At 42.9% G+C, this 27,809-nt stretch overlaps 2 protein-coding genes across 5 annotated transcripts in view; both read left to right on the forward strand.

The window, feature by feature from the left end:
• MEP1A (meprin A subunit alpha) lies at window positions 1-27,678 on the forward strand. 4 transcript variants are annotated; one of them, XM_081906205.1, is made up of 14 exons: window positions 1-366; window positions 2,255-2,279; window positions 2,379-2,426; window positions 3,403-3,443; window positions 3,541-3,616; window positions 4,538-4,655; window positions 7,526-7,701; window positions 9,882-10,103; window positions 10,268-10,405; window positions 12,378-12,593; window positions 19,069-19,542; window positions 22,889-23,062; window positions 24,126-24,318; window positions 27,277-27,678. In XM_081906205.1, exons 1-14 carry the CDS (start codon window positions 340-342, stop codon window positions 27,413-27,415), a joined length of 2,067 nt encoding a protein of 688 aa, XP_081762331.1. In that variant the 5' UTR covers window positions 1-339; the 3' UTR covers window positions 27,416-27,678. The 4 variants fall into 4 exon arrangements, with proteins under 4 accessions (XP_081762331.1, XP_081762330.1, XP_081762332.1 ...); XM_081906204.1 differs by lacking the exon at window positions 1-366 and adding an exon at window positions 1,588-2,166; XM_081906206.1 differs by lacking the exons at window positions 1-366; window positions 22,889-23,062 and adding an exon at window positions 1,588-2,166.
• Window positions 1-27,809, forward strand: part of ANKRD66 (ankyrin repeat domain 66) — a 119,622-nt gene that overhangs the window by 22,170 nt on the left and 69,643 nt on the right. The window lies entirely within an intron of this gene.

A 27,809-nucleotide genomic window follows, 5' to 3' on the forward strand; every position in this document is an offset into this window, starting at 1 on the left:
CACGCCAGGCACTCCTGTCTTCCACTGCCTCCTGCAGTTTGGAGTACCACTCTATTCCAGACCACACCTGGAATACTGTGTCCAATTCTGGGTGCCACAATTTTGGAAGGATGTTGACAAGCTGGAAAGTGTGCGGAGGAGGACCATCAAGATGGTCAAGGGTCTGGAAAGCAAGCCTTTTGAGGAACGGTTGAGGATGCTGGGCATGTGTAGCCTGGGAAAGAGGAGGCTGAGAGGAGACATGAGAGCCATCTTCAGATATCTAAAAGGCTGTCACATGGAGGAAGAACTTTCTCACAGTAAGAGCTGCTTGACTTCGAGGAGAGGTGGTGGACCTCCATGGAGGTTTTAAAGCAGAGGTTTGTGGTATGTCATGTTTCAGCAATGATACATTCTGATCAGCCTCAGTGCTCTAAAAATACAGTGCATGCAGATCCCACTATCTGAACACAATGCATTCTCAGGAAATTGTTAGGTAATGATTTCCATTGATTCCTATGGGAAAATTTATCATGCATTCCTGACCACAGAATTTTAACCCCAAGATGACGAAAGAAACATTGGGAAAACCCTCTGCAACCTTCAAAAAGGCAGACAAGGGAGGGGAAAAAATGTTGTATTATTGATCCAATCTCTCCACCCCCTTCCTCCCCACTCCCTTCTGGTTTCTGAAAGATTGGCTGCCGTGGACCAGCAATACACAAAAAGGTTGTTTAAGGCTCTTATTCTTTTACACACACAGGTCCGACTGTTTGATATCTGTATGGCAAGGTTTCGTACAACAAGAGTTTGTATAGCAGGACTTGCATGTATTATGCTGGCCTTAATTGTTAGTCATTCAACTAACTTGCTAGATGATGCCTGTGATGTTAGTGTGCAACCTTGAGCAGATGGGGCACTTTCACACCCATTGTCACTGTGATTTTCTGATTTTCAGAATCTTGAGCCTAGCTAGGATGCATCAATTACAGGGGGAAATAGCAAGATCCCACAGACTCCCAAGTATAGAGATATGGGTGTCTTCAAAGACCCCCCACCCCCGATGGACAAATCACTCAACAATGTCTTGTTGTAGGGGAAGAGAGAGGAAGAGAAATACAGGCAGCACCGGGGCGTGTTCCTGTTACTTTTTAAGGAGAAGGAAGGTCCACGAAGGATGCAGAAGGGCCCACAGTGGAGGCACGGAGCCCCGAGAAAGTATTTCAGAGGAATATCAGGAACCTGAAGATACATAAAGGAAAGCAAACCCCCCAGCTGGACTATATATTTAGCACTGTGGTTAATGGAACCTGATTTTAAGCTCCAGGGTAGTTATTAACAAGCTCCCCGAGGAGATTGTTCTCTCTGTTAGTCCCTCTCCTACTATCAAGAAGGAACTCGCTGACATAATGTGTGGGACGCTCTGCCCACTCAGCCAGTTTAATCACGTTTCACAGGACATCTAGTGCACTGGAGGTCGGCAATGGACACTGAGTTCAGATTTAATCTTATAGTCATAGGATTCTGTTTGCTTCTGTGTTGTAATTAAAATATTAATTGAATTTTGATTTTGCAAGAAGTTCAAAATGAAACAAGTAAAACGCACCAGGCAGCCAATAACTATACATGCATCTAAAAGGTCCTCCTTAGCTTCTTTGAACTCACTATTACTTACTAACATGGGTGGATTAGATGATCCTCAGGGTCCCTTCCAACTCTACGATTCTATGATTCTGTGAAAGAGGACCGCTGTAATCGGAGTCTTTTTGTCGGAGATTCTCTTCTATAAAACAAGATTTTAATTCCATTGATTTTGTGGAATAGAGACCGACAGGCAGGCAAATGGCAGCAATAGTCAGAACATATTTTGGCTGGCTTTTTCAGGATGGATTCTAACTGAACTCTGCTTGCTTTTAGCATACCTCACCTAGGTTCTGCAAAGCAGCGAAGAGAAGCCTTGACATCTCAGCTGCTTTGCTGAGATGTTTCTGCCTCTGGTTTTGTTAACGTTCAATGAGGGGTGGGAGGATAAGCTCGAAGCCTCATTTAAAAGTGTTTCTGCAACAAGCTGCTTTGTGCATTGACAAGAAGGGATTAGAAGGTCTGTTTCTTTCTGCCATGGCTTCTAGTACAGCTTTCCAGTTTTTCAGTCTCACTGTGCTTTTTGCACATTGCACCTCATTTTCAGTAAGTTTCGATCCAGCGACACTCCTCCCTCTTCATTGCCTCTTTCGGTGATTGCTAAACACAAGGAATAATTTTCCTTCTTTTTTAGGTCGACCGCTTACTACCAGATGATGGTAAGGTGCTGGAACTCATTAAGACAATCAAAGTAAAACATTTTTTATTTCGTTTTCTCTTTGTGTCTGAAACTTAATATTATTGCTTGTATTGATTAGATGCTGATGCTGGTGAACTGAGAAAGGACATCCCTGAAATAAATTCAGGTGGGTTGCAGTGAGACAGTTAACACTTGGATAAACATACTCCCAACCCAAAAAACTTTTCTTTTTCAAATAAAGTGGGCTCTATGAACATTTTGGCACTTTACTCAGATCCTTTCTTTGGCATCAAGAACATTGCATTTTATGGTGTTGTGGTTTTGTGGTGTGCAGTTTGATGTGTGTGTTGGGGTAACACTCCCAAGATCCAAGAGTTGAAACCGTATTCTCTCCCTGCCCCTTGGATAAATGTTCTTGCTGGCCAAGAGATAATTTAACTGTTCGGATAAAACTTTGAAAAGAATCCAAATCAACAGAATTCAAGAAGTTTACCTAGTGGACATTTTCTTTTAGCCATGGGTTAACTCCTTTCAGCTCTCCTCTGAATGTGTTCTTTTCTCCCAAGTTTTAAAAAAACTTCAAATATTTTTGAGCTTTTCAACAAAGTTTTGTGTGTGTGTGTGTGTGTATGTGTGTGTTTCCCACGCCCCCTTCTTAAGCAAAATCAAAACAAAACAAAGCAAAACCACTTACCTTTGAAAGGAAGAGTGGTACTCTGAGTAGGAAATGAAGATTATGAACACGCACAGAAATGGCATTTCCAGTTAAGACTTTCTTTTTGCAAGGAAATGTGAAGCAGTCAGGACCTGGCAGGGAAGGTTGTCTAGGAAGGAGGAGAGGCCCCGTTAGAAGCCATAAGTGAATTTAGAGTGGTGTTGCTAAACACATACGATGATGAAGAAGAAGAGTTTGGATTTGATATCCCGCCTTTCACTCCCTTTAAGGAGTCTCAAAGCGGCTCACATTCTCCTTTCCCTTCTGCCATGTTGCAGATATTAGTTTGGTGCGCTTTGAATAGAATTGTTAGTCATGTTGTGAGTCTTTATAGTAAGCATGTTCAAAGAGTGCACACATTATTTTAAATATCTGAAGAATCATCTTTTGCATTTTGATTATGCCATCTTTTTTTATTTTCTTCTAGCTGCTGGACTCGCCCTCTTCCAGGGGGATATTGTACTGCCTGTAAGTGTTGTTGTTGTTTTAGGTCATACACTTTTTCTTCTTATTTGTGTGCCCAAAGGTAAAGCATCTAATCTTAACCTTTCTCCATTTTCAATAGAGAAGCCGTAGTGCGATCAAAGATGAGGCTTATCGATGGCAGTTCCCTATTCCATTCATTCTGGGTGACAGCCTTGGTAATACAACCTTTGTATCACTACAATACTGCCGAGGTTGAAATCTGACCCTGTTGTGATTCCTCTAGCTGTGCCTCCTACGTTGCACAGGGGGGTGGACTAGATGACTCTTGGGGTCCTTTCGAACACTATAATCCCTTTATTCTATGACTCAGAAGATCCCTGTACCTGCATAAATAAATAATCCAGCCTGTTAAGCAGTTCCTCTGAACAATTCCCTGCCTTTTACGTAAAGGTAATCTGATGTCCCTCTTTAAGCTGCAGTAATCATAGGAACATGGGGAGCTGTCTTACATCCTAGGCCAGGGATCGGCAACGTGCAGCCCGTGGGCCGGAAGCAGCCCATGGAGGCCGTTTAACCGGCCCACGAGCCACCCCAGAACCGAGCTGCCCGCTGCGCTAAACTGGTGCAGTGGGGACTCACTTCTGCAGCGCCAGAAATCACAGGCACATTCGCTTGTGCGTGCACACATGCAATCCAGCACGATCCAGTCCACGGAGGGATCTCCATGGGACCGATCCATCTCAGGCAAGGTAAACCTTGCCGACCCCTGTCCTAGGCAGGTCCATTGAGCTCAGTATTGCACACTGAGTGGCAGCAATGGCTCCCCCAGCTTTCAGGCCTCATCCCCACCTGGGGATGCCACTTGGGGTTGGGCCTCGGACCTTCTGCATTCCAAGCACATGCCCTGCTCCTGAGCTAAGTCCATTCCTCTCAGTTTTCAGAAAGATAAAGCTAGTGTAGATTTGTCCTGGTCTGGTGCATGTCATGTCTTTTGTTTTGTACCTGTGTGATTTGTGCTCATATTGTATTGTGATGGCCATTGGCTATAAACAATAAAAATGATTGATTGATTGATTGATTGATTGACTGATTGATAGTGGCAAAACTGATTTCTCATGAACTGCTTTTTTTTAAAGATCTGAATGCCAAAGGGGTAATTCTTAGAACGCTTGAAGGATTCCAGTTAAAATCCTGTGTGGATTTCAAACCATATAATGGGGAGCAGTCGTATATAATATTTCAGAAGTTACAAGGGTAAGTAAAAACACATTGGTGCTTGGGGTTTTTCTTTTTTAATTTTTAAAATTAAAAACACATTTATTCAAAGGTTGCACTGCCATAAAACCACAGAATGGTCACCTCATTTTCCAGAGACATTTAGGTAAGGGGCAGTGAATCACATTGTTCTAGTTTCTTCCAAAGCGATGGAAGCTTATGAAATCTTGGCTGTGAATCATTGCTCAAGTACTCTCTTGTTTGGACAATCTTGTAGAGATAGGCAACCTGTGAATTTCATTTTTTTTATATAATAATGTTTTATTAAGTTTTAACAATAAAGAAATTCCAGAACAACAAACAAAAAAAAGAAAAAACACAAGAAAAATATAAAAACACAAAAATACAAAGTTACAAAATACAAAAATACAAACATTTAACATAAAAAGGAAAAAGAAAAAAGCACACAGAAAAACAAAAATCCCTCTTTTTTAATTTTTCATCTTTGATTAACTTATTTTCCTGACTTCCTTCCTTTTTTGTATCCCTTTTAAAATTGGTTCAGCAAATTCATATCCTATTAGTTTATCCTTAATTGTTTTTCCTCACATATTATAGCTTCAAATTTTCATCTATTATCAATCCAATCTTACATTTTACCTTGTTGCTAGAACCCCTTCATTTCATTTCAATGTCATCAACATTCAGAAATTTTACAATGTTTCTGTAAATAAATTTTAAATTTCCTCCAATCTTCTTCCACCAACTCTTCTCCCTGGTCTCGGATTCTGCCAGTCATTTCCACCATTTCCATGTAGTCTATTACTTGCATCTGCCATTCTTTCAGAGTGGGTAGGTCTTGTGTCTTCCAATGCTTTGCGATGAGTATTCTTGCTGCTGCTGTAGCATACATAAAGAAAGTTCTATCCTTCTTTGGCACCAATTGGCCAACTATGCCCAGGAGAAAGGCCTCTGGTTTCTTCAGGAAAGTGTATTTAAATACCTTTTTCATTTCATTATATATCATCTCCCAGAAAGCCTTAATCTTTGGGCACGTCCACCAAAGGTGAAAGAATGTACCTTCAGTTTCTTTACATTTCCAACATTTATTATCAGGCAAATGATAGATTTTTGCAAGCTTGACTGGGGTCATGTACCACCTGTACATCATTTTCATAATATTCTCTCTTAGGGCATTACATGCCGTAAATTTAATCCCAGTGGTCCACAACTGCTCCCAATCAGCAAACATAATATTATATCCTATATCTTGTGCCCATTTAATCATAGCAGATTTTACCGTTTCTTCCTCAGTGTTCCATTTCAACAGCAGATTGTACATTCTTGATAATATCTTAGCATTGGGTTCTAACCATTCTGTTTCTAATTTTGATTTTTCCACCTGGAAACCAATTTTTTTATCTAAGTTGTAAACCTCTCTTATTTGAAAGTAATGTAACCAGTCTCGCACCTTCTCTTTAAGCTTCTCATAACTCTTCAATTTCAGCTTGTCACCTTCCTGTTCTAATATTTCCCAGTATTTTGGCCATTTGGCCTCCATATTAAGTTTTTTCAAAGCTTTCGCTTCCATGGGTGATAACCACCTTGGGGTTTTACTCTCCAAAAAGTCTTTATATCTTATCCATACATTGAACAGTGCTTTCCTGACAATATGGTTTTTGAATGCCTTATGTGCTTTAACCTTGCCGTACCACAAGTATGCATGCCACCCGAATACATGGTCATAACCTTCAAGATCTAAGATGTCTGTGTTCTCAAGAAGCAGCCATTCCTTCAAAGGCAACCTGTGAATTTCATTTTCTCTCAATTTATCTAACTTCAGCAGCGAGGTTGTTTGTTTGTTAAAGTTGCATGAAAATTTGTACACTTTTTGTATGTAACTTTGTCTAATAGAGGCACTTTTGCAAGCAGCTCCCCCCCCCCCCAGCCCCCACTATAAAGCTGCTTGAATGATATTTTCACCCGTATTTGCTTTTTTGTGTGCTCTTCCCCCTAATATACAAAAGCATTTTCTGTCTGGTGAAGGGCATCCCAAAATTTGGAGAAGTGCAAAATCTGAAAGGTAGCTGTGCTTTGGCTGGTCATGCTGGCTTGATCCCTGAGACGCCTCACCAGAACACAACAAAAAAAGCCTCTTCTTGTACTTCCTTCCACCTTCCTGAACCTGGTTTGGTCCTCCCTCCTCTGCCTCTAGCCTTGTGGGGAATGAGGATTTCCAGCTGTATCATCACCATTCTAGTTGTGCAGATAAGGTGAATGTGTTGGGGGTGGGGTGGATCTTGTGCGCTCACAGCCTCATGGAAAAAGAAGAATGGAGAGGAAGGATAAAAGGGCAGAGGCAGAAGGAGGGCCAGAGAGTGAGTTTGCAGAGGACATAAGGAGGACTCTCCACCTCTTCAGAGACTTTGCTATGAAGGGGACGTGCAGATGGTGGGAGGAAGTGTGGTCCAGAGGAAAAAGGAGCATGGGAAGAGTCTGGCTGCTGGATCCGGCCAAACAGGGCTCCGCATGTCAGAGGTTATTGAGCTACTGCATCTGTATTGCAGGGGGTTGGTCTAGATGACCCTGGAACCCATGTCCTGCCCTACAATTCTATGATTCAACAAAACCAGATGACAGGAACTGGCCTTGATACAGCCCATCACTCTTTATTTTATTTTCTTTTCTTTTAAAAACTGTATTTTACATGCAGTTTGGCCCTATGAATGCTGAATACAAAAAGAAGAGGGAACGGAAAGGCAAAGGAATAATTAAAATTAATTTAAAAGGTGTAGTCAAAAATAGTTACAAATTGTTATTGGTTTCCACATATCAAGAGTGTTGTCCAAAATGAAAAGCTGAAAGTTTATCCATGTCAAGCACCTTTACTTTTCATTTGTGTTTTTCAGATGTTGGTCTAAAATTGGAGATGTAAAAGGAGGCCAGAACCTTTCTGTTGGTGCAGGATGTGACACCAAAGGCATCATATCTCATGAGATCTTACATGCTTTGGGACGTATCCATGAGCAGACACGGGCAGACCGAGATGATTATGTCGAGATCTGGTGGGATCACGTGCTCCCAGGTTGGTGTTCAGGCCCTTGAAATGAGCTGGGATGTGGAACTTGCAGCTCCCTTGTTTCTCCTCCTGCGGATGCCGGGGAAGTGGGGGAAAGGACCTGGGAGAAGAGATGGGTGATTGATCTCGCCTCTGGTGCCTTACACGAAACATTCATTCAAGAGAATATGCATGCTCAGCAGTTAGAACAAGCATAGGCAAACTCAGCCCTCCCGATGTTTTTGGGACTACAACTCCCATCATCCCTGACCACTGGTCCTGCCAGCTAGGGGTCATGGGAGTTGTAGTCCCAAAACATCAGGAGGGCCTATGCCTGAGTTAGAACAATTGAAATGGTTTATTGTCAAGAAATTTGAAGCTACTGAAATGGCTTTACAATTGTCCATCTACCTAAGTGGTATTATTATTATGATTATTATTATTATTACCCAAGATGGGTTACAACAATGTAAAAATACAATATTAAATATTTTGTAAATGCCTTTAATTTCATATATCCCTAAATATACTGTAATATTCACACATTATATGCCCACAAAACCAGGCTTTCTACTACTCAACAGACAATCCCAATTCTCTGATTATTATATATGTATGATGCACATGTTTTCAAGAACTAATTTGTTACTTTCGTGATCAATTGTTTTTTTAAAGTTTAGTCATTAGCCATAACCAATTGCCAAAAATTAAATTAAAAACAAAATTGAATGGCCCTGGGATCTTCAGATGAAGAGTGGTATACAATTATTATTATTATTGTTATTATTATTAGCAAGAAGAACAGTCTGACATTTGCAACACAATTAATCCCATTTAGCTTAATTAAAGTACATTCATGCCTTGGCTAGTGGCAATTAAAAATGACAACTTTTCATTATCCTGCAATCATTATTGAAAAGTAAGTGATCCATATTTTTAATTCCTGGCTATTGGCCACCATGGGAGTTGTAGCCCACAGCAGCTGGAGGGCACCATGTTGGCTGTCCCTGTTTCAAAATATTGTTTATTTACACCTAACCTTTTTCCCTGTCAGGACTCTAGGTGGCTTACAGCTAAAAATAAGCAAACCAAGTAAATAAATAAAAATATTTAACTAACTGACCAACTGTGTCACAGATAGCTTGGTTCAGCCCCCCCCCCCAAATCTTGACTTTGCCCATGCCTCTACCTGAAGAGACAGACATTTAAACCTGGTTTGTATTTGAGCAAGGTGTGCAAGGAAACATACGGTACATTATAGATCAAAATGAAGGCTTGTTTTCTCCTGCTCTGGAGGGTAGGACCCAACAATGGCTTCCAGTTACAAGGAAGGAGATTCTGACTAAATATCAGAAAGAACTTTGGTTGGATGGCCACCTGTCCTGGATGCTTTAGCTGAGACTCCTGCATTTCTGGGGGTTGGACTAGATGATCCTCAAGGTCCCTTCCAACTCTACTGTTTTATGATTCTATAAGAACTGGACTCAAATGTTCATGGGGGCAGGGTGAAATGTCTCGTCCCTTGACAATAGAATTGATCTTTGGGGAATCAAAATTCCCAGACCTTTTGAGCATGCCCAGTGGTGGGAGGGTCTTTCTAAATTGCCCAAGAGTTTGGTTGTTTGTGGCAGTGAACATTCAGTTATGAGTGGCCCTGGACTGTTGAAGGGAGCCAAGCTTCGTAGAAGTAGAAGCTTGGCTCCCTTCAGTAGTCCAAGGCCACTTGTAACTGAATGTTCATTGTCACAAACAACCAAACTCTTGGGCAATTTACGAAGAAGATTTGGAAAACCCCTAAACCATGTTAAAAATATAGGCTGATGTGTATTAGATTCCTGTTTATATGTTTTCCTTGTAAAAGCCATGTGCACTTTTTTAAACATTCTGGTGTGACATTTTCATGCATATTCCTCTGCAGTTGAGAAACAGGGCTTTCTCGTAAGAGGTAACAGCAGTGAGTTGATGGTTGATGAGAGATTTGAAACTGTGAACTCTAGCAACATAGTTCATGCTCTTAACTAGCACACATTAGTTGAGGTCATAATTTTTCTACACATATTTGTTCAGAGGGTGACCCCCCCAAGTCATCTTATGAGTCGAAGGTGGCAGCCATGGCCCTGATGAAATCATGGCATCCTGTTCCATAATCAAGTCAGTTGGCAGAGCACTTCCAGAAAGTAACTGTGTGGTGTTTATTCTGCATGCAGATCAAGAGTACAACTTTAAGAAAGCGGATGACGACGATATAACAGACTTGAATACTCCTTATGATTACGAGTCCATCATGCACTATGGTCCATCTTCATTTAGTAAAAATGAAAGCTTAAAAACAATTACTACGAAAATACCAGAATTTAATAACATTATTGGCCAACGCTTGGATTTCAGCGCTTCTGACTTGGAAAGACTCAATCAAATGTACAACTGCAGTAAGTCATGATGAGACAGTGAAGTTTGCAGAGTGAAACTGAATCCATTGCCTTTGAATAAAACTGATTAAATGGTTTTGTTAAATGGAAATGGGAAAGGCACTTCTCTTTAGTTTTTAAATATTTCTTTCTGTATTTTTACTCTCCCCTCACTCCTGCCCCAGCGAGAACTGTCACCCTTTGGGACCAATGTGATTTTGAGTCAGCTGATATATGTGGCCTGGTTGAGAAAACCAGTGGAGATACCAACTGGATTCGTAAGAAGAGTGGCCAAGACCATACCCTCTCTGGACACTGCAAAGGTAAACTGGGGACAATCCCCTCCTTCTTTCATGGGACCAGTTCTTTGCTTCTTGATCACTGTGTTATCTCCTCTCGACTCAGTGGAAAGTCTGTCACAACTCTTGGCTTTGCCATTTTCCTGAGCTTCCGATCATCTTGGCCCAAAGTGAAGTGGAAGACATGCCAAATGAGTCTTTAATCCAGACAGCGGTTCCAGTAGTTACATTTTATACTTCTAAGAATAGTCTGAGACTAGTCAATTAAAGTGTGCAAAACTAACGTAAAGAGCATTTGCAACAGGAGCAATTGCTTCCAGTTCTGCACTTCTATGATCCTAGATTTGTTGTGTTCATCATTCAAGTGAAAGGGAATTGAACGAGGCCACTAAAGGAGCTGGACTCCGGCAGCTTTAATGCAGTGAAGTTTTTGTGGTGTTGGAGTACTCCAGGTGAGGTCTGACCAGAGCAGAATACGGTGGCACTATTACTTCCCTTGATCTAGATGCTATACTCCTATTGATGCAGCCCAGAATTGCATTGGCTTTTTTAGCTGCCGCGTCACACTGTTGGCTCATGTCAAGTTTGTGGTCAACCAAGACTCCTAGATCCTTTTCACATGAACTGCTCTCAAGCCAGGTGTCACCCATCTTGTATTTGTGCCTCTCATTTTTTTTGCCCAAGTGCAATACTTTACATTTCTCCCTGTCAAAATTCATCTTGTTTGTTTTGGCCCAGTTCTCTAATCTGTCAAGGTTGTTTTGAAGTGTGATCCTGACCTCTGGGGTGTTAGCCACCCCTCCCAGTTTGGTGTCATCTGCAAATTTGATCAGGATGCCCTTGAGTCCATCATCCAAGTCGTTGATAAAGATGTTGAATAAGACCGGGCCCAAGACAGAACCCTGTGGCACCCCACTAGTCACTCTTCTCCAGGATGAAGAGGAACCATTGATGAGCACCCTTTGGGTTCGGTCAGTCAGCCAGTTACAAATCCACTGAGTGGTAGCATAGTCAAGACCGCATTTTACCAGCTTCTTTACAAGAATATCATGGGGCACCTTGTCAAATGCCTTGTTGAAATCAAGGTAGGCTACATCCACTGCATTCCCTTCATCTACCAGGCTTGTAATTCTGTCAGAAAACGAGATTAGGTTAGTCGGACATGACTTATTTTTCAGAAATCCATGCTGACTATTGGTGATCACAGCGTTCCTTTCTAGGTGCTCACAGACTGTTTGCTAAATGATCTGCTCCAGAATCTTCCCTGGTGCAAGATTGAGGAACCATTTAGCAGGAGTGGCAGGGGGATGAGGATTCTGTAGATCCTCTACTATTCCTCAACACACACACAAACACCCCCCCCCACCTGACCCGTTTGGTTCCCTCTGCAAGTGGGACCAGGGCCAAGTCACTGCCTCTCTGCCAGCAAAGCAGCCCTTTTGTCACATCAAACAGCCCTTGGCTGGCTTTAGGGCTACAGCCTTCATTGCATACAATTTAAGAAAAAGGAAAAAACACATAACTTGCCAATATTCATTCTATTCCGTTTGATAACTGAAGTGATTGAGGGTCTTGGAAGCCTTCGCTTGGTAAGAAGAATCTAACAGAGACCCTTAGCCCCTCGAAGAGCCATAGTACGCAGGACTCTTAGGAAAGCCAATGACTGCTCAGCCATTTTAATACCATGAAGCAGATTTGCCCCTAAGTGCTCAGTTTTTTTCAAATTTTTGGAACCCAGTGAAAATAAAATTCTCAGTATTTGTAAGTTATAAAAAATTACAGACATTGTGATTCAGGTTGTACGTAGCTCATTGGTAGAGCATGAGACTCTTAATCTCGGAGTCGCTGGTTCAAGCCCCATGTTGGGCAAATGATTCCTGTTGGACTAGATGATCCTTGTGGTCCCTTCCAGTTCTATTATTCTGTGGTTCTAAGAGGTAGCATATGCATAATCAAGCTTGATACGCCTTCAGTAGTGCTAGCTTCTTCTCCACAGATGCCGGCTATTTCATGTACTTTAACACCAGTTTTGGGAAGAGAGGCGAAACAGCGATTTTAGAATCCCGCATTCTGTACCCAAAGAGGAGAAACCAGTGTCTCCAGTTCTTCTTCAAAATGACAGGAAGCCTCTGGGACAGGCTTTTCATCCAGGTGGTCAAGGATGACGGCACCGGAGAAGTCCGCAGGATGGTTAAAACCAAAACATTTCAAGGTAATATTGAAAACCAGTAAAAGGTTTTTGGAGTGTTCTAAGCATACAGTGATATCTCAGGTTAAGAACTTAATTCGTTCCAGAGGTCCGTTCTTAACCTGAAACGGTTCATAACCTGAGGCGTGCTAATGGGGCCTCCTGCTGCCACTGCGCCACTGGCATGTGATTTCCATTCTTTTTTAATTTATTTTTTAAATAATTTTTATTAACTGACCAATCAAATCACATCACATAAATTCCGAATTACAAAGCTGAATTTTAAATTTTGTTGAGGGGACCCATATTTCATAATCCGAAGGGGGATTCTGATCATCTTCTTGCTACTGCGTTAATGTCCGAATCAGTCCAAACAAAGTTCATAATTCTATCCAGTCTTATCTTGCTGTTTCCACATCTCATCTTGTTCATATATTTTCTCTTTTTTCTTTATGATCTCTTCTGATAATCTCCTTAAGCCAATAAACACCAATAATAATCCTGTGTGGATTTTCTGTTCATCCAATCCTCAAATTGAGATGGTTTCCATATATCATCACATTCATAAATAACATCACTCTTTCCATCATTAATCACAGAACTGTCATTCTTAAGTCCCTCTGAGAAGTTTCACCCACAATATAAAAACAGCTCTATTTCTCTATTTCTCCTCCCAGACTTAAGTCCTCCTACAGAACTTCCCAATATGGCGACGGTATTTTTAACTGCGTCATTCCAAAGCCCTTATACATTCCATGCATGCTTTGGTTAGAAAGTTTATCTCCACACAGACATAAATCCACAGCTTAAGTCCTTCAAATGACATTTCTGACTTGTGAGGGGGAGGATTCTTGTTTAATCACATAGAGGGAAGAAAGGAAAGTTTTTCCCCGTCCCCCATCCAGTCCTTTTGCCATACCGAGTCTTGGTGTGTCTTCACCTGGTTAATTCTTGTTCTTCCGACTTGTCTCGTTTATCAGAGATCTCTTCTGTTAGCAGTCTTTACTCCCCCTCCTTCCTTGAAATATATGCATTTGCTTCATCCTAATCGTTTCTTTTGAAGTTCTTGCAGCTAGAGGCGCGGATCAGAGGCAGCGTCCAGGAGCGCCAATATCCACAGAAGGCCATTCTGCCTAGTGCCCCCATCCCCTCAAATTCAGGGGTGGTATAGGGCACAGCAGGCAAGGGCAGCCCCCCCCCACAATCCTGGGGGGGGGGGTAGGGAGGCTATTACTCCCATCACAGCCTCCAAATTACCACGTGTGGGGACTTCCGGGTTGGCGCCTCCAGCAATGGCGGAGCCCCTCTGATCGGGAGGAACTGGCTCCATGGAAAGCAGGGTCTGAACCGCCACGGCGAAGGCGGAGACCCTCTGAAATCACAAGCAGGAGAAGCTTGTGAACTTGGGATTCGGCTGGCACCCTCTGCGCCTCCCCTACTCGCGGGGAAACCCTGTTTTTGGGATCCGGAGCAACGTGGGGTGAGTGGCGCGGTGCTTCGAAGTGACTGCTTTTTTCATGGAGTGAATCCGCATTGCTGTTGCCGGAGAGTGCTGACTTTTTCCTGTGGACAATTGGATTTTAAACAACTACTCATGAGTAGAATGGAAAATTGGATCTTTAAATACCTTAATTTGGCACCGAAACGCGGAAGGTCTTAAACAGGAAGTCCGCCTTCCCCTTTTGTAAATAGATTGAAGCAAAGACGTTATAAGCTAAAGTCTTTGAAAGCTTTTGGCAAAGGATTAAATTTCCATCGGTTAAAACTACAAAAACCCCCTTGGAAGCAGGAGAAGAGGGGGGAAATTTTGGACTTAGCGAGCCTGCAGGAGAGAGTGTTAAAACCAAATTACCACTGCTCTGAACCTGGAAAAGGGCTGACAGAAAGAGTGAAGTTTTGGGAGAGTTCATTGACTGTGAACAGGACATATTTGACAGCTAGTTAAATAAGAGAAAGATACTGTTTCCATTGTCCTCTTCTGCGTTTAAAAAGGAGGAAAAGTAACTGGAAATTGATTTTTTTAAAAAATGATTTTTATTGGTTTTTTACACATACAAAAGACAATACAAAACAAAACACATACATCAAAAACATACAACAAAGATTTGACTTCCCCATACCTTCCTTTCACCACATCCTTATTTTATCATTTTTTTCAAGCAACCCTTCAGTCAATTTTTAATCAAGTCTCTTTTAAATTTACTTAAGATTTAACATTTACAGCTGTAATTCTTTGTTTCTCACCCCTTGACATCTTATCAGTCCACAATTTTACAATAGTTTTTAAGATATATTTTGAATTTTCTCCAGTCCTCTTCCACTGTCTCTTTCCTCTGGTCACGGATTCTGCCGGTCATCTCTGCCAGTCCCATGTATTCAGTCACCTTCGTCTGCCATTCTTCCAGAGAGGGTAGTTCTTGCATCTTCCAATACTTTGCCAACAGAATTCTTGCTGCTGTAGTTGCATACATAAAGAATGTTCTATCTTTCTTAGGTACCAATTGGCCGACCATGCCCAAGAGAAAAGCCTCCGGTTTCTTTACAAATGTCCACTTAAGGATTTTCTTAATTTCATAATAGATCATTTCCCAGTAGGCCTTAATCTTTGGGCAGGTCCACCAAAGATGGTAGAAGGTGCCTTCAGTCTCATTACACTTCCAACATTTATTGTTGGGCAAATGGTAGATCTTTGCAAGCTTGACTGGGGTCATGTACCACCTATAGATCATTTTCATTATATTCTCTTTCAAGGCAGTACATGCCGTAAATTTAATGCCGGTGGTCCATAACTGTTCCCAGTCAGCAAACATAATATCATGACCAATATCCTGTGCCCATTTAATCATAGCTGATTTCACCATTTCATCCAGTAACTGGAAATTGAAACTATTTTTACAACTTGAGTTGAGTTTGAAAGGATTGATACAAGTGGAGACTGTTTCCCTCTAGAGGGAGCCTTTGAAACTGTTACAAGAGTGTAACTGGGGAATCTCCAGCTGCAAGATAAGAAATTGTGAGAACCAGAGATTGACCTTGGACCATTCAAAATGTTGATAGGAGAAGCCATTGTGATGGTATTATGTAAGATAAGTTATTCGCTGGAACAGCTTCATAAGAAGATGGATGACATGTCTTTTAAAATTGACAATTTGGAACAAAAAGTGACCAATTGGAGACAAGAAGTGAGCACCAACACAGAAATAAATCAGGACTTGGTACAAGAATCTACTTTGGCAGGACAAATTGTGGAGGAGAAAGAGAAAGCTGTGGTTGTTGAGCCTAAAGTAATACAAGCGGGATCCTCAGTCCTACAGAAGCAAATTGAGGATTACAAATTGAGGCCTTCTATGATTGAATCTAGAAAAAGCCAGATTTTGAGGATTGGATCCCGGCTTGGACGGAAGAAGGAAAGTTGGAAAGATCCCTCTATGCAGGGATCAACTGACTTTTGGGACATGGACTTGGGTCTGGAGGAGATTGGAGTTCTGGGGGCCTTTGGATTTGGAGGAAATTCGAAACATGTCATGAAACATCTTATAGACCTCAGTTTCAACTATGGAAATTTGGCTGACCTGTCCAGAAGGAATAAAAGTGTTGTTAGGTTGGAGTCTTCCCGAGATCTGCTCTTTGGCATTAAAGAATATGAAGAAGATCAGCAGAAGGGACCTGGAAAATAGTTAAGAGCCTCGGACATAAGATCTCCAGGTTGATGGACTATATGGAATTGACGGAAAGGACTGGCAGATTCCGAAACCAGGGAGAGGAGATGGTGGAAGAAGATTGGAGAATTTAAAGTTTATATATAGAAATACTGTAAAATTAATGAGTGATAGAAAATTGGTGGAAAGAAATTTTATGGTCTTAGCAGAAATGTTTTAAGGAGTTAAGTATATATAAGTATTTTAGTTTTAATGGAAAATAAGGATAAAAAATATGTTAAGATATTTATAATATGACAGAAAATAGAGAAAGATGGAAAGGATTTGCTGAAACAATTAATAGAAGTGGAATACAAAAAGGGAGGTGAGAGGAAATCGAGGAAACAAGGGAATGAAAGATAGAGCTGGAAAAGCTGTGATGTATGTTTTTTTATGGTTTTTGTTTTATTTTGTTTAGGGTTCGGGTGGGTTAGGGTTTTGTTTAGCTTAGTTTAATGTGTTTAGTTTAATGTGTTTAGGTTGTGTTTTGTATTGTTTATATATTGTATTGTATTGTTCCTTTCTTTTTTTGTCTTTTCTCGTCTTTCTTCTTTTTCTTTTTCTTTTCTGTAATCTTTAAAAGTAATAAATATTATTTAAAAAACAAAACAAATTACCTCGTGTGGGTCGAAGAGATGTTATTGTCAGCCATCTTCTGATGCGCCCCTAGTGGCCCCCGATTTCCATTCTTATCCTGGGGCAAAGTTCTTAACCTGGAGCAACCACTTCCTGGTTAGCGGAGTTTGTAACCCAAAGCGTCTATAACCTGAAGCGTCTGTAACCCGAGGTACCAGTGTACCTTGTTTTAGGACCCCAGCAAGATTTTATATCATTTTGGCAGTGACTGCAATGGCCAAGGACTTTGGTGGTCATATATTTGGAGCAGATTCTCGCTCACGAATATCTCCTGCATAGGAAAAAGATGTAGGAAATATGAGCAACATCCTTTATGAAGACTGTGCAAGTGTCGGTTTCACCAGATTTCCCAGGGTTCTAAAATGCACAGAACCCTGCATCAGATAGCCACCTTCCATTTGGCCACAGAGGCAAGCTGCTCCTTCCTGCTGTCCTCTCATAGGCTTACTGCCTCTGTTAGTGGCACATGTGTGAATTGTTCTAGGTTAATACAGCATTACTAAGAGCTGGAGTCAAGCAGCAATGGGTTTCAGGAAATAAGTTATGCTTTTACAATTAATGGCAATTTTGCTATCTGCAGATACAGGAGGTTTTAGGGATACAGTGGTGCCCCGCAAGACAAATGCCTCGCAAGACGAAAAACCCGCAAGACGAAAGGGTTTTTCGGTTTTTGCGTCGCTTCGCTAGACGAATTTCCCTATGGGCTTGCTTCGCAAGAAGAAAGCCCATAGGGAAATCTCCGGGGACCTCTTTTAAATGCTGGTGGTGGGAAGCAAAGCCTTTCCCCCCCCCCGGACTTCAGAAGAGGTCCAGGAAGGCCGGCCGAAAGGCTTTGCTCCCCACCGCCAGCATTTTAAAAGCGTCCGGGATAGCAGGGAAGCGCTTCCCGCTATCCCGGACGGCTTTTGAAGGCAGGCGGGGGGGGAGCAAAGACTTTTGCCCCCCGCCGGCCTTCAGAAGAGGTCCAGGACCTCTTCCGAAGGCGGGCGGGGGGCAAAAGTCTTTGTCCCCCCTGCCTGCCTTCCCGGGGGCTTTTAAATCGCCCCGGGACTGTCCCTGGGCGATTTAAAAGCCCCCGGACGGCTTTTGAAGGCAGGCGGGGGGGAGCAAAGACTTTTGCCCCCCGCCAGCCTTCAGAAGAGGTCCAGGACCTCTTCTGAAGGCTGGCGGGGGGCAAAAGTCTTTGTCCCCCCTGCCTGCCTTCCCGGGGGCTTTTAAATCGCCCCGGGACAGCGGAGAATGTCCCGGGGTTTTTTAAAATGCTGGTGGGCGGCAGCGAAAGCTTCGCTGCCGCCCGCCAGCATTTTAAGATCGCCCCGGAGTCTTCCGCTGTCCCGGGGCGATTTTAAAGTGTTGGCGGGCGGCAGCGCTGCCGTCCGCCAGCATTTTAAGATCGCCCCGGACAGCCTCCGCTGTCCCGGGGTTTTTTAAAATGCTGGCGGGCGGCAGCGAAGGCTTCGCTGCCGCCCGCCAGCATTTTAAAAAACCCCGGGACATTCTCCGCTGTCCCGGGGCGATGTAAAGCGGAGGCTGTCTGGGGCGATCTTAAAATGCTGGCGGGCGGCAGCGAAGGCTTCGCTGCCGCCCGCCAGCATTTTAAAAAACCCCGGGACAGTGGAGGCTGTCCGGGGCGATCTTAAAATGCTGGCGGGCGGCAGCGCTGTTGCCCGCCAGCATTTTAAAAAACCTCGGGACAGCGGAGAAGTCCTCTGCTGTCCCGGGTTTTTTTTAAAATGCTGGGGGTGGGAAGAAAAGCCCTTGTCCGCCCCCCCCAGCCTTCAGAAGAGGTCGGGGGACAGACTGTCCCCGGACCTGGTCTGAAGGCGGTTTCCATGGGAACGCATTGATTGATTTTCAATGCATTCCTATGGGAAACCGTGCTTCGCAAGACGAAAAACTCGCAAGACAAAAGAACTTGCAGAACGAATTAATTTCGTCTTGCGAGGCACCACTGTAAATGATTCAGATAATTTCTGGGTCATTCCACTTCTGCATATTTTGGGCGGCTGGAGTCTCTTTTGTCCAATTTCAGCTATAATGTGCAGGTGTTTAGTTTTTGTTTTTTTAAGAAGAATTCCACATAAGACTCTGATATGAGCACCAACATGGTCATCTTTCTCATATGCCAACACAGAAGTCACAGTGTCTGTCTTTACTTCCCATAGGAGACAGCGACCATAACTGGAAAATTGCCCATGTGACTCTGAAAAATAATAAAAAATTCAGGTATCTCTTCCATGGCCTAAAAGGCAATCCCGATGACTCATCTGGAGGAATTTTCATTGATGACATCACCCTGAGTGAAACGCGGTGCCCCAGTGCTGTCTGGCTTATTCGCAACTTCTCTCATCTTCTTAGAACTGCCCCCGAAGACTATGCCATGCTCAGTCCCCGGTTTTATAGCTCTGAAGGCTATGGTTTTGGCATAACGTTGTATCCCAGAGGCCAGAGTGATTCTGCTTCGGCAAACTACACAAGGATTTCTTTTCACCTGGCTAGCGGAGAAAACGATGGTGTCCTCGAGTGGCCAGCTCTGAACAGGCAGGTGACAATCAAGGTGCTAGACCAGCATACCAATATCAAGGAAAGGAGGTCCATCGAGAGGAGTTTCACAACACATGAATCACAGGTTCTGCCAGGTAGGTAGCTTCTGCCTGATAAGGCAAGAGGGGAGTGAGTGGTTCAATGTTTTTGCCTCCCTGAGATGCTGGAATACAAAATGCCGGAGCTTTTGCTCAAGATTACAAGCAAATGTCACAGAAGATGCTGAGAGTAAAATTCTTTATTTGTGTGCTGTTAATTCAGCAAAGGACGAATTTGCTCTTTAACAATCCAGGGAGACAGGGAATGAAGCATAAACTGTGATTTTAAAAAAACCCGTCACAGAAACAAGTTTGTAACGGGAACAAATCTTTGGTGTAAAATGCTTCCTTTAAGGCACATTGATACTTTCAGGTAATAATAATACTATGACATTTGAAGGACATAAAGCAACTGAAAGCAATATAGCAAATCAAAGGAGGGAGCTGCTCCTGCTCCTGCTCCTCCCTCTTGTCCCTCTTGACATGCTCTGAGGGGGCAGTTGGAAAAGTAGCATAAGCAGCAAGGAGGAAGCCATGAGGGGCTAGCGGGGGCTGAGATTCTGCTCTTGGTGCCAGAGCTTCCTTCTGCAATGCCTCACTCATTCTTTCTTTAAAAATTGTTTATTTATAAAATTTTCAAATTTAACAATAAATAATAAAAAAACCATTCCATTTGAATTATACATCCAAACCTAATCTTTCCACTTTCAGACTTCCTTCAGTCTATCTGGAAATTTTCATGTTTTCACAATTATTCACATTTCTTGCATCTATATTGTTTTGTTTTTTTAACCAAATTAATCTTAACAATTATTATAAAACAATATTTCTTTCCATTATTATCACAGAGCTTCTTGAAAACCTACAAACGTTAAGTGACCTTCACATATATTCTTAATATACTTTGTAAATTTATTCCAGTCCTCGGTAAATCTCTGGTCTCGCAGGTTCCGAATTCTCCCCGTTAGCTTGTCTAATTCTGCGTATTCCATCAACTTCATTCTCCATTCTTCTTTCGTTGGGATTTCTTCCTGTTTCCATTTTTGTGCCACCAAAATTCTTGCCGCTGTTACTGCATATAAAAACAACTTCTCATCCTTCTTTTTTATGTCATTTCCTAGTATTCCTAACAGAAAAGTTTCTGGTTTTTTAACAAAGGTATATTTCAACATTTTTTTCAATTCATTATAAATCATTTCCCAGAAACCTTTCATTTTTTTACATTCCCACCACATATGATAGAATGTTCCTTCTTTCTCCTGACATTTCCAACATTTATTACTCATTTTATACATCTTTTGTGATGGCCTGGGAATCCGATTCAGAGGCTGAACCGGAGGAATCCCAGCCTGCACAGGAGTCCCCGCCTCCAGGGCCGGCTGAACTGGGGCAGGGCCTTGATTCTGAAGCGCCTGCACCTGTGCTGGATCCTCAGGAGCAGGCACCAGGTGAATCCACTCTGGCCCCGGAGGTGGTTGAGGACTCAGTACCTACAGGTGAGTCTCCCCCTGGGTCCAGTAACCCTTCAGCCTCTCCTGAACTGCAGAGGCTCAGGGCAGAGAGGCGAAGGGAACTGGTTTCTCCCAGGAGGAGTGCTCGCCTTAAGGCCAGGAGAGGCGGGTCTCCTGGGGGCCGGGACCACCCCTGGCCTCAGAGAAGATAAAGGCCAGTCAGCCCAGTCCCAGGTTGCGGGAGCAACGTCGTTAAAGAGCTGTTTCGGTCAGCATCCAGTCCTGTTCCCCCAGAGTTCCTGTCCTTGCCCGGCTTCTCGCTGTGGACCCCGCTTCGCCCGAGGAGGACTGTCTGCTGACCCTCAACTCAGGTCCTGGACCTCGCCCCACGGTAACCTCCCCCCTGGACCAGCACATCTTTCCAAGTTTTACTGGTGTAACATACCATCTATATAACATTTTCATAACATTTTCTTTTATTGTAGTACATGCAGTAAATTTCATTCCTTCTTTCCACAATCTTATCCAATCATCAAATTGAATATTATAACCAAAGTCTTTGGCCCACTGAATCATTGCAACTTTAACCTCTTCATCCTTAGTAACCCACTCAAGTAGTAATTTATACATTTTTGATAAAATTTTAACATCATTATTCACAATTTCTTTTTGAAATCTAGATTTTTCATGTTGGAAACCTTTTTCCAGCATCTCTTTTTTAAACATCGCATTCAGTTGGAAGTAGTGTAACCAATCAAACACATATTCTTTAACTTCGTCATATTGTTTCAATTTCCATTTATTTCCTTCTTTTATGATTAAATTCTCATATGTAATCCAACTCCCCGTCATATTGAACTTCTTAACACTCATTACCTCCAATGGCGACAGCCAATATGGAGTTTTAAACTCTAATAAATTTTTGTACCTATTCCATACTTCAATCAGCGGACCTCGGAAAATGTGATTTTCAAAACCTTTATGCACTCTTTTTTTCTCATACCCTAAGCCTCACTCGTTCTTTCATCTGATTCATCTCCTGCAGCTTTCCCACCAAATTTCTTCTCAAGGCAGCCTGATAAAGTTAAAACCAACACAAGGGCTTAACAAAGGAAGGGTATTTTTTTCTCCCAGCTAGAAAACTCTATCTGGAATTCAAGATAGTGCTAAGTGGCGTATGATAAGGTTGCCAGACGTCCCCCTTTCCCAGGCACAGTCCCCGGAATTACAAATCAGTCCCCTGACAAAATCCATCTATTTAGCAGGAAATTGAACAGTGTCCCTGGATTTATTGAAAAAAATCTGGTACCCTTAGGGTATGAGCCTGCGAAGATGGGAATGCAGGACAGCTCTGCTTTGAAAAACTGTTAGTGGTTGTCATGTGTTTCCTTTTGAAAGAGAGCTGGCTTCTGGTGTCACAGGGAAGGCACTCAAATGGAAGGCCCGCCAAATTTCTGGTGTCCTGGGCACTCATGGCAAGGCCTCAAGTATCCAGGACCCAGATTACTTTGGGGCTTTAAGTGTCAAAGCCAGCACTTCCAAGTCAGCCTAGAATCTAAGTTGCAGCTCCTTGCAGCTCCTCACAGAGTGGATCACATGGTCTCTCAGACTGTCAGCTGTTGGGCTGATGCCTCCTGGACCAACTGAAGTTTCTGAATGCTCTTCAAGGCCTGCGCAGGCAGCATTGCAGTAGTCCAAAGTAGGGCATGTGCACATTGGCAGCCTAAAAGGCAGAGGTTGCTCCCCCCCCCCCCCCGCTTTCCAAGTTGCATTTGATAGGAAGCCTCCGAGGGAGGGAGCAAGACGGGAAGCCTGGGGAGGGAAAAGCCCCCGGCTCTGGTCTCCTGGATACAATCATCGCCACTATAGTCAGTAATAGGATTGCCGACTAAATTTAGAATTTGTGTGCAGAGAGCAAACAGTGTTACTGCGTAATTTGTACTATTTTGCAGAAAAAAACGATTCTTCCCGATGGGGAAAGCCTTCTCTTCTGGGGAAATTTGATACTTCATGCAAATGCAGCCGGAGCATGGATCGAGGATGGAGCAAATTTGTGTCCCATGCACACCTAAGAGGAAGGAATTATCTGAAAAATGATGATCTTATTATCTTTGCAGAGTTTGACGGTATGGGAAAAGATTCTATTAGAAGATGGAAAACAGAGTCTTTTCAGTTTTGACTTATTAAAAACAAAGAACAGAAAGTTATTTTTTCTTAAGTAAGGAAAAGGAAATAACAGTAAAGTATTATTGGGGCTCCATTTGAGCTAAGATTCTACAAAACCTAGCATTCAGCTCCTGGGATTTACTCTGAAGAGTAATAGTAAAAAAGTGTTAGTGAACGAGTACATAATGTTTTTCATTCATCACTGAGTAGCCACACATCTGGAATTAGCAGAAAGAACCTCCAGGGAATAATAATAATAATAATAATAATAATAATAATAATAATAATAATAATAATAATAATTTATTTTTTATACCCCGCCCATCTGTCTGAGTTTCCCCAGCCATTCTGAGCGGCTCCCAATCAAGTGTTAAAAACAATACAGCATTAAATATTAAAAACTTCCCTAAACAGGGCTGCCTTCAGATGTCTTCTAAAAGTCAGATAGTTGCTTATTTTCTTGGCATCTGCTGGGAGGGCGTTCCGCAGGGCAGGCGCCACCACCGAGAAGGCCCTCTGCCTGGTTCCCTGTAACCTCACTTCTCGCAATGAGGGGTAACGCCATACAAGACTCATTTTTAGAAATTAAGCAATGTGCACCACTCTTCTCATTTATATAGATTTTTATCCAATAGAGTGTGTATTATATATAACAAATGGCTCCAGCTTCTCAATATGTTTGGGTTTCTCTCCACCCACCCTCCGCAACCGAGGACTAGGATTCTTACAAACAGCCACCTAGTATTTCATGAGAAAATTACAATTGTGTATAAAGGTTATTTACTTCTTTTTAGTGCAACATTTGACAAAGACATTTAGTTTTAGTCTGCATTGCTCAGCCTAGTTACAATTTTCATTTCGTTTCATTTCATTTTAACCTACTGTAACCTATGCATTCTGGTTTTTTGCTGCTGCTTTAAATAAAATTAAATAAATTATTAGGTGTAAGTTTTCATTTCAATTTTGGTTGAAAAATATGTGCCACATTTGTTTGGACCAGTCCTTTCTCTCTTTCTGAGTAAGATTTAACACATCTCAAGAAGACGGAACACATTTTCCCAGAAAAACGGCCTGTGGAACAGAATGACTCCCTGGAACGGAAAAAAAGATCAGCCTCTCTGGAAGACTGGCAGTCCTACCTGAGAGAACAGTGTGACCCAAATCCGTGCCAAAATGATGGCATTTGTGTAAAACTAAAAGGAAAAACAAACTGCAGGTATCCTATGCTTTCATGGCATTTTTTTTCTTTCTCATTTATGTGCTACATGATTAGATCACAACAACAACAACAACAACAACTCCACCATGGGAGCAGGGCCAGGGTGGGAGAGTGCTAGAGTCCTGTCTACTCAAGTTGCATTCCAATCTGTTACCTCCAAAGATGTGGACAGGCTGCTTGGACGAGTGAAACCGACCACCTGTCTCCTTGTTCCTTGCCCTTGGCTTATAAAAGATAGCCGGGAAGGGCTGGGCGAGGGGCTTCGTGGGGTGGTGAATGCTTCTCTCTGTGAGGGAGCCTTCCCAGACCCACTGAAAGAGGTGGTCATTAAACCGCTTCTTAAAAAAAATCTTTAGAACTGGCCAATTTGGCCAACTATCGCCCAGTCTCAAATCTTCCATTCTTGGGCAAGGTGATTGAGTGGGTGGTTGCCGAACAACTCCAAGCACGCCTGGAGGATGCAGACCATTTGGATCCCTTCCAGTCAAGATTCAGGCCTCATCAGGGGACTGAAACTGCCTTGGTCGCACTGGTTTATGATCTCCGGTGGGCTAGGGACAAAGGTGAGAGCTATTTCCTAGTTCTGCTGGATCTCTCAGCCGCCTTTGATACCATCAACCATAACATCCTTCTGGACCATCTAGAGGGGCTGGGAGCTGGGGGCACTGTTATACAGTGGTTCCGCTCCTTCCTCCTGGGTCGTGTCCAGAAAGTGGTGTTGGGGGATGAGTTTTCAGACTCCTAGGCCCTCACCTGTGGGGTCCCTCAGGGTTCCGTCCTCTCCCCCATGCTTTTTAACATCTATATGAAGCCTCTGGGAGAGATCATTAAGGGGTTTGGGCTGGGTGTCCATCAATATGCGGATGATACCTCGCTCTATCTCTCTTTCAAATCGGAACCAGTGAAGGCGATGAAGGTCCTGTGTGAGTGCCTGGAGGTGGTTGGAAGATGGATCACGGCTAACAGATTGAGGTTGAATCCTGACAAGACAGAAGTACTGTTTTGTGGGGACAAGGGGTGGGCAGGTGTGGAGGACTCCCTGGTCCTGAATGCGGTAACTGTTCGCCTGAAGGACCAGGTGCGCAGCCTGGGAGTCATTTTGGACTCACAGCTGTCCATGGAGGTTCAGGTCAATTCTGTGTCCAGGGCAGCTGTCTTTTAGCTCCACCTGGTACGCAGGCTGAGACCCTGCCTGCCCACAGACTGTCTGGCCAGAGTGGTGCATGCTCTGGTTATCTCCCTCTTGGACTACTGCAATGCGCTGTATGTGGGGCTACCTTTGAAGGTGACCCAGAAACTACAACTAATCCAGAATGCGGCAGCTAGACTGGTGACTGGAAGTGGACGTCGAGACCACATAACACTGGTCTAGAAAGACCTACATTGGCTCCCAGCACGTTTCCGAGCACAATTCAAAGTGTTGGTTCAGATCTTTAAAGCCCTAAACCGCTTCAGCCTAGTATACCCAAAGGAGCGTCTCCACCCCTATTGTTCACTGAGGTCCAGCTCTGAGGGGCTTCTGGCGGTTCCCTCACTGCAATAAGTGAGGTTACAGGGAACCAGACAGAGGGCCTTCTCAGTAGTGGCACCCTCCCTGTGGAACGCCCCCCCCATCAGATTTTAAGGAAATAAACAACTACCTGACTTTCAGAAGACACCTGAAGGCAGCCCTGTTTAGGGAAGTTTTTAATGTTTGATGTTTTCTTGTGTTTTTAATATTCTGTTGGGAGCTGCCCAGAGTAACTGTGAAAACCCAGCCAGATGGACAGGGTATAAATAATATTATATCATCATCATCATCATCATCTGTTTTGCCTTTGCTTTTCTTGCAAAAATTCCAGCCCATTGATGTTGCCCTTGGATAGGGAAAGGACTTCGTGCCAGGTACCTCACCTTTTCTTGAGGGCTGCACTGAGCCGTGGTCCTCTCTCCAAGAGCTGCAAGTGGGCAAAGTATAAAAGTGAGCATGGCCAAAAGAAATGTATTATTATTATTATTATTATTATTATTATTATTATTATTATTACTACTACTACTATGATACAAATTTGGGCAGAAAATTTGGGCACAAAAGCCATTTGTACTGTAGCAGGGGACGCATGGTCAGTAAAAAGCAACAATTATTTTTATTTTATTTTTTATTAAGGAACGAAGGAAGAGTCCCAAAACTCCTTTTAGTATCACAAAGGGGATCTATTGGAGCAGTCTGTTAAAAAAAAAGAATTGCAGGGACCATGGGGGTGGCACATAAAACTTTGTGGCATCACAGGAGCAGTCAGTCATTTAAGGGGGTTTCTTAATTACAAATTTATAGGGGTCTTTGCAAACACACCAAAAGACTTGGCGGGGGCTCAGTTACAGCCCCTGGGGTGCCAGTTAGCCCCCCCCCCATGCAGAGGAAGGCTACTCTGTGTGCTTTGGAAGCATAGGTACAGCTTTTCTACATGAAGCAATGTCAACAGAAGCTACACCTGTTGAATTTTCTCCCACCTGAGATCTACGGATGAAGGGTGGTATATAAATTTAATAAACAATAACAGTAATAAATAGCATGCAGCTATTAAAGGCCCCAGAACACCACCCTTCAAGCTCTTAATTTAGCATTTACCTCTGTCCCTAAAATCTTGGCAGTCTTTGAAGCGGGCCAACATGGGCAATGGCAGTCTGGTTGCTCTGAACATGGAGACATGCATTAGGTCACAGCTCATATTGGGATTATGGTGGGCTGGGCTTTAAGACTAATAAGGGGCAGGGAGGCTAACCTTTCCTTGAGGCACGAAGCAGCTCCAAACTACCTTCCACTGGGAATTCCTGAACTCACATTAATGTTGTCCCTGAACAGTCTTCAAAGAAGCCTCCTGTTTACACTCTTCATTTGCATTTCAGCTGCTCTAAATTGTCATGGGGAGAAAATCCAAGCTCCAAAATAGACATTTTCCCTTCTTCCGTTTACAGGTGTGCTACACGCTCCCTCTTCTTCTACACAGGAGTGAGATGCCAGGTGACGCATGTCCATTGGAACACCCTTGGTCTGTTAGCTGCTGGAGCTGTAGCACTAACCATAGTTACGATTTCCTTATTAGTTAGGCAATAGTCTTCCTTTTTCCAGAGTGTAGTTTTACAGTGATTTCATACTTTCCGTGAATTTTGTTGTAATTCCAACTCACCTGAACTCGATCATCTGAATTATGTGAAAGTGATAACATGATCCCTCCTGTCACCTCAGTCATGTGCTCCAAAACTGGAGACCAAACAGGGAGGTGATAGAAGGTCCCGACTCCTTGTCTTGGTTTAACCTGACATAACAGATAACTGCCCTTAGAATCTCAATGGAGCATTAAACATGACTATGGCCTCTGTTGGAGTTCTGTTGATTTCATTGTGCAAGCAGAGTCTGGGGAGATGTGAGCAGATATTATGTGCCTGGTTTAGAAGGCGGAGGAGACCTCTTCAAAGTGGGCTTTGCATTCTTAGAGTGTTTGCACTGC

This window comes from Podarcis melisellensis, assembly GCF_964234715.1.
Source record: "Podarcis melisellensis genome assembly, chromosome: 3".
In the NCBI taxonomy this organism is placed as follows: domain Eukaryota; kingdom Metazoa; phylum Chordata; class Lepidosauria; order Squamata; family Lacertidae; genus Podarcis; species Podarcis melisellensis.